Source organism: Impatiens glandulifera, chromosome 1, assembly GCF_907164915.1.
Source record: "Impatiens glandulifera chromosome 1, dImpGla2.1, whole genome shotgun sequence".
NCBI classification, from domain to species: Eukaryota; Viridiplantae; Streptophyta; class Magnoliopsida; order Ericales; family Balsaminaceae; genus Impatiens; species Impatiens glandulifera.
In genome coordinates, this window is record NC_061862.1 from 57,397,660 (window position 1) to 57,405,105 (window position 7,446).

The window sequence follows — 7,446 nt, forward strand, 5'->3', positions numbered from 1 at the left end:
TAAGTTAACCATTAATTATAATATAATATCATTTTGCAAATATACTTTGTTTTTTAAAATAAATTTTAGATATAAATGTATTATTTAATAATAAATTTTGAAAAAAACAGGCTGAACTAATTACCTACTCACCAATAAATCAAAATGACTATTTAAAATGAATGATATGATTGGATATTTTAGGAGGGACTATTTTTCTATAAATAAATGATTTGTAAAACAAGATAAATATTAATATAGCCCCAAATTAATAATACTAAAAACTAGGATCGACATTTTTGGAGGAAATTTGATGAAACGATACTAAAATTCACCTTATTTGCTATAAGTGCTGGCGCATAAAATTAAATGCGTTGGTGACACTTTTCTTATTTTTGGACAAAAATGTTCTCGTTGCGAGACGCAATCTCCGGTTGTATCAACCGGCATTCGCGAGACGCAACCGGCAATCGCGAGACGATTTTTTTTTTTTAAAAAATAAAAATAAAAAATTTGCGTCTCCCGAATGCCGGGTGCGTCTCGTGAATGTCGGTTTACGTCTCGCGAATGCCAATTTACGTATCGCGAATGCCGGTTGCGTCTCGCGATTGTGAACGTCTCGCGACATGGGCAAAATCGTCCGGAAAAAAAAAGTGTCACCAGCGCATTTAATTTTATGCGCCGACACTTATAGCAAATAAAGTGATCTTTAGGGTCATTTCATCAAATTTTTCCATTTTTGGACCCGACACGAAAATACGACCCGAATACGAAAAAATCAAGTTAGAGTCATGTATTTTTTGTTCAGGTCAAAATCAAGTCGACCTCTTTAACCAGATTAATAAACATATCAAAATTGGGTTGATCTGAAATGACTCAAAGTAGACTCGATAACCTGTTTACAAGTTTATTTTGTTTTAATTTTTTTTTGTTATTCTTTCTATTTTACTCACTAATCTTTTTTATAAAAACTTTTATAAGTGAATTTGTGATTTAACTTCATTTTCGTTTGTATTGATATCATTTTAACTTGAAACAGGAATATGTGAATCAATTACATTGGTTTAATTCGAATTGAATCTAATAAATCGGGTCAAATGGGTAAGACTCAAGTCAATCATAAATAAACATATAAGATTAGAGATTTTGACCGAATCATTAAACGTGTTAAGTTGAGATTATTATCGTTCAACCCGTAAAACTACCGCCAGAATCTCCTAACCTGAAAGTGACCCAATTGTCATGGCACTAAAAATAAAATAGAATGGAACGGATAAAAATGGTAACCGGCAACTCACAGCACCGGTGTAGAAAGAGTCAAAACGCAGTGCTTGCATTTGTGGACATGCTCTGGCGATCAGTCCTTATTACAGACAACATCAATGTCTCAGAATATGTAGCTAGAACAATCCCCCCGTCTCTCTCTCTCTCTCTCTCTCTCTCTCTCTTTCGCTTCGGACAAGAACAACAACAAGAAGAACAGAAGGAATGTCGATCCATATTAGACAAATTGCTTGATCCGTATATACGAATTACGCATATTTATTGTGCTGAGGAAGAAGAAGAAGAAGAAGGGGACGACAGAGAGTATATATGGGAGGAGTCACTTCGTCCATGGCGGCCAAGTTGGCCTTCTTTCCGCCCAGTCCACCGTCTTACAAGCTCATTTCTGACAACTCCACTGGCCTCTTGCTCTTGGACCCTTTTCCCCATCGGGAAAATATTGAAATCCTTAAACTTCCCACTCGCCGCGGCACTGAGATCGTGGCTGCTTACGTTCGCTATCCTATGGCTTCTTCTACTCTGCTCTATTCTCATGGAAACGCTGCGGATATTGGCCAGATGTACGAACTTTTCATCGAGCTCAGCATTAACCTAAAAGTCAATCTTCTAGGGTATACTTTCTTTCTCTTTCTCTGCCTGAACAAGCTCACAATCCACTGATTTTGCTTGAAAATCAACTTTAATTATGGAAACTTTGTATGACTTTCACATCTCGAGTGTCAATCTGCTCAATTAAATGTTTTTACCTTAGAGGTTCTCTCACTGTGTCCAATGTTTGCGTTTTTGGAAGTTGACTATACTTTTGTTGGTATTCAGATTCTCATCAATTGGTTAGTGTAAATGTGTAATGTTAAGAACAGATTCATAGTTGAATACAGATCGATTTGCTGGTGAATTTTATAAAGACGATTGTTGATAGATAAGTTGAAAAATCATTGTGTATTAAAGTCTTCTTATTTTGACATCCCTTTAGATCTATCCCATATCCGCGGTACCCCTCTGATATTCTCTAATTATCTTCCCCAAAGAGTTCCCTTGGGTTGTAGATTGAAAGGATAATTCATTTATATCCCGCTCCTTAGCAATAAAAACCAAAACTAAAATTTTCTTTTGAAAGGGGGAGGATTTTGTCCAAGAAATTTGTGCTTTACTTGCCTTACATGTTTCTGATTTAGCTTAAAATAATAAACACTTGTTTCCCAAAGGAAATAATTTGGCTTCATTTGAAAACACTATTCTCACATGGGTGAGATTCCATTTGGAAACAGGGTGTATCTATCTACCCAAATGCAGATACACCTAAAAACGGCCATCAGAGGTATAATTGCTCTTCCGGCTAGAGGAAGTGTCTGATTGGGCTATGAGAGATCTAGGAACTGTACAAGTTTTATGGTAAGTAGATAGTTGAATCTTCAGTGGGAGGTGTTTGAAGGTTTCTCAATTTACGGTTTATCCCAGCCATCAACACCTTTCATACCAAACGTATCTGGATGTGGGTTTCTCAGCTGGTCTAATTCTGAAATGTTTCCAAATGAAGCCATGGTGGTGTATATGTTTTTTTCTTCTTCTTATAACCATGGTTAGGTAGAACTGTTTTGTTGCTTAAAGTGAATTCTATTTTAATATTTCTGTATGTGGCCAATTTATTTTGTTGATATGAATAATTTTGCTGATAGACAATGCAAATTCTACACAGGTATGATTATTCAGGCTATGGGCAGTCATCTGGAAAGGTATATAGTCAAGCTGGTGTCATTTTATTTTATGGTGCCCTTTTGTTCATGAGATTAATACATGTGTATACTATTTTATTCCAGCCAAGCGAGCATAATACCTATGCTGACATAGAAGCTGCGTATAAGTGTCTTGAGGAGAACTTTGGTGCTAAGCAAGAAGAGGTGATCCTCTATGGACAATCTGTGGGAAGTGGCCCTACTTTGGACCTTGCGTCTCGGTTACCTAAATTAAGAGCTGTTATCTTACACAGTCCTATATTATCTGGTTTGAGGGTCATGTATCCTGTCAAGCGAACCTATTGGTTCGATATCTACAAGGCATGGTTTCTTAAAAAAATATTTCAAAATTGTGGGGTTTTCTTTTGTTACTAAACATAATTTATATCTGTGTGTTGCAGAACATTGACAAAATACCGTTGGTGAAGTGTCCTGTCTTAATTGCCCACGTAAGTATTAAACCCGCTTAGGGATGATAATTTTGATCTTTCCAAGTTGAGTTGGATTTGATGAAATTTAAGTTCACCATTTTGATAGAATCGAATTTGGATGAGATACAAATGAAAAAAATTAATTATTATATTTAGCGCCGCAATACCTACTAAAATTTTCAAATCCTCATGTTAACTGTCACCTATTTAATTGTGTCATAATAGACTGCTGCTTGTCAATTCAAGTTACTCAATTATTTTCAGCACAATAGTAATTGGTCTATAGAGGTGAGATGATGGTCATCCAAACTCCATAGATCATCTGAAGGTCCATGAAGGTTGATATGAATATGATTCATATTCTCAAAAGGATCAAATGGGGATGAGACCTTTCAGCCTTTGGTTATAGCCATATAGGATAAATATACAGTCATCCTATCGAAACTGCATGGCCCATTTGGAATCAGATTTTGTTCCTGAATTCTGAATTTGGAAAACTGCCAATAAAATTTTGAATCTGTGTCCGACTAATTTCTGTTTCTAAATGTGCTCTCAACTAGATTCACTCCAACAAAAAAGTGTTTCCAAATGGGCCAATCTCCGAGTTTGCAATGAAGTTTCAACAATATATCCTATTAAAAGACAATTTTAGCCACATAAGAGTGATGATGGTGTAAGATGTGTGTTTAGCTTAACTTTGCTAAACAAATATACATGTAATTAATATTATTAGTTGAAATTTTAACCATTGTAAGAATTTATATTTTCTAATTCTGTTAATTAATCTTGCAGGGAACTGCTGACGATGTTGTGGACTGTTCTCATGGTAAACAACTATGGGAATTGTGTCAGGAAAAATATGAACCTTTGTGGATCAAAGGAGGCAACCACTGTGACTTAGAATTGTACCCAGATTACATTCGGCATGTGAAGAAGTTTGTAACGTTTGTGGAGAAGCCTCCTTCACATAGGATGATGATGAGTTCGAGGAAAAGCATAGACAGGCCGGAACATTCTAGAAAGAGTACAGATTGCTATGAAGCTCCAAGGAAGAGCATGGACAACAGGAGGGAGAAACCAAGGAAAAGCATTGATAGGTCAGAGAAAATGAAATTTCATGAATTCATATTTGAGAATAATAACGAAAAGCCTGCAAAATCGAAGATGGGGTTTGAACGAATGGAGAGGTCGCGAAAGAGCATGGAGTACCATGAGAAATCACGGAAGAGCATGGACCAGCAGATGGAAAGGGCGAGGAAGAGTGTTGATTGGTTGGATAGAATAAGGGTCGTGTGAGCCAAATTACCATTGCCATTGCTACAAGATTATAATATTGGATTGGAAAGGGAGAAAGGGTTTGATCTTCAGCATATTTTGGGTAATTATTCATTTCATTGCTGGTCCTGTTTCATTGTTATGTGATGATGTGATGTTTACTAATGTTGTTAAAAAATGTTTTCATTGTAAACTGTATTTAGATAACATCTATTAAATCAAACCAAGAAATGCAAAGTTGTGACTAGTTTAACATGATAAATTGGATGGATATATATGGTAAAGTGTGATGAAGAATTTTCAAGCATTATGAGTTTTTGTTACTGACCATGTTTTTGGCTCTTTTTTTTTCTTTTTTTTTATAGTAATGTATACTGAAATCTAAAAAATAGGGGAAAACTTGATTTTTTTTTCTTTTCTTTTTGATAGGAATAAATAATCATTTTTTCCCTCTTATTTCTTATTTTGATCTCTTTCATTTGTATCAAGAGATTACAATGAGGTGGAGATAGAATGTGCATCATGTCCAGTCTTGGGCACACAATTGTCGTGCTTGTGCCAACCCACCAACATTTTTCATGGCCCAGCCCGTGTTGTGTCGGTTATACCTTTATAATTGGTTCGCTTCGTGCCCGTTTGGGGTTTGGGGTTGTCGATAGGCGATGTTTAGTAATACTAGATGAAACAATCCCAAAAAGACATTTATGTTTAGTAATACTAGATGAAAGCCAAAAAAAACATTTATGTTTAGTAATACTAGATGAAAGCAATAAAAAAAGAGTTTTTTTGGAGAGACATTTTAGATGCATTTTTAGTTTTATTAGGGTTAGTTTGGATAGAAAAATGTTATTCCTTATATTTGATATTTAAATTAATATAATTTGTTTCTTTTTTAAGTTGGTCAAGGGATTATTTTATAGAAAATAAATATTTATATCAGATTGGGGCTTGGAATAGTTCACTGCCACATAGGTATTTAAGTCAAATAAGGCAGAATCTTACCCCAAAAATATATATATATATATATATATATATATATATATATATATATATATATATATATATATATATATATATATATATAATAATAATAATAATAATTTTGAATTGGCTTGTTTTATGGTGGGGTTAATTTAAATATATAAATTAGAGTAATGGATTCTTGCATTGACAATTAAATTTCAAAATCTTTTTGAACTTTCAACCTAACAAAAATAAAAAATATTTTAACCAACTAAACTAACACGATTTTATATTTTAAATTTAACACAAAATTTGAAAAAAATTAACACAAAATTTAATATACGCACGACATTTTTAACAATATAAGTTCAACAATTTTAACTAACTAATCTGTGTATATAATAATGCTTAATTTGAATTTGTTTGGTTTGTCAATTTGGATATATATGTGAGAGTAAATGAATATTTGGGTCGGATTTTGGGTTGATCCGCCCATAAATTTTAGATAGTTAAAAATAAAATAAAAAAAGTTAGTTACATGTATGTTTCGAACTTTCAACCTAACCAAACAAATACAACCCTTTAAATAAGTGTGATTGTAATGTGCTTTGTCGAAGGATAGTGTGCCAGTAATAAATGAGAGTGGTTAAAAAATATGAATCAAATATTTGATTGACTAAAGTGTTGAGTTATGGAGCCTACACTTATAATAAACTTTACAAGTGTTAATTAGAGTTTATTGGGTTTGTATTTAGTTTTGGGCTTGGGCCTGACTAAGAGTTATTTAGGTTTATTACCTGAATGTTTACCGTATAAATATGTGATTATTAAGGGTTCAAGATTAAAACATAATTCTAGAGAGATAAAATTTGAGGTAAAAACTCTGTATTCATCTTTTTCTTCATAGTGAAATATAGTGGCGGATGAAGTGGATGTGGCTCATTTTGAGTGAACCACTATAAATCAGTGTCTTCTTGTGTTCTTCTTTCTTGAGTTTTTTTACAGATCGTTTCAAGCAGGTCGGATTTGAGAGATACAAATCCTAACATAAAGTGTTAGTTCACAAAGTTAAATGTCGATTGAGATTGGTGATTTGTTTTCTTAGGTATAAGAGACGTGTGAAAATGTGATTGAGATGTGGTTTGCTGAGAGATAAGAGGTCGATAACAAATGATCGTAAGATCACGAGATTAGAGGTCGATTGAAATTGATCGTTGGATTGCTAAAGGATAAGAGACATGTGAAACTATGATTGAGATTCGTGATTGGTTTTTCGAGGAATAAGAGGCGTTTGAAAATGTGATTGATTGGTGGTTAGTTTGCAAAGAGATAAGATGCGCGTGAAAATATGATTGGAATTTATGGTTGGTTTCCAGAGGGATAAGAGACATGTGAAAGTGTGATTAAAAATCTAAGATTGATAGTTAATTTATTGAGGGATAAGAGACTTGTGAAAATGTGATTAAGATGTGGACTCATTTTTTAATCCCCCAAAATTTTATAGTTTATATGTTCAATAAATCTGAGCCTATACAAATTTCTCAAATTCATTCACGGGCTCATTGCACGGTTTATTTTAAAAGCAAATATTTTTTAGAACAATTGAGTTTTTGAAAAATAATTGATTTTAGATTCTTAATAAGTTAATGTAGTAATTTAAATATATTATACTTATTATATTTCAGGCTTTATTTAATTAATTATTTTCAATATTTATAAAAAAAATTTACAAAATACATATTAAGGTTTTTAAAGCATTAAAAAAAAGTTAATTATATATT

General features: G+C 33.2%; 1 protein-coding gene across 1 annotated transcript; it reads left to right on the forward strand.

Moving 5' to 3' along the window:
- The first annotated feature begins 1,344 nt into the window (after window positions 1-1,344).
- LOC124910390 (alpha/beta hydrolase domain-containing protein 17B-like) lies at window positions 1,345-5,010 on the forward strand. Its single transcript, XM_047451027.1, has 5 exons — window positions 1,345-1,874; window positions 2,960-2,996; window positions 3,081-3,317; window positions 3,398-3,445; window positions 4,220-5,010. Exons 1-5 carry the CDS (start codon window positions 1,573-1,575, stop codon window positions 4,721-4,723), a joined length of 1,128 nt encoding a protein of 375 aa, XP_047306983.1. The 5' UTR covers window positions 1,345-1,572; the 3' UTR covers window positions 4,724-5,010.
- Window positions 5,011-7,446: the final 2,436 nt, after the last annotated feature.

What these genes read in the sequence shown, in the direction of transcription:
- LOC124910390 (XM_047451027.1), top strand. Translation starts at nt 1,573, where the DNA reads ATGGGAGGAGTCACTTCGTCCATGGCGGCCAAGTTGGCCTTCTTTCCG. An exon ending in ATGGGCAGTCATCTGGAAAG is followed by an intron (nt 2,997 to 3,080) that starts GTATATAGTCAA and finishes ATTTTATTCCAG; the next exon opens with CCAAGCGAGCATAATACCTA. An exon ending in GTCCTGTCTTAATTGCCCAC is followed by an intron (nt 3,446 to 4,219) that starts GTAAGTATTAAA and finishes TTAATCTTGCAG; the next exon opens with GGAACTGCTGACGATGTTGT.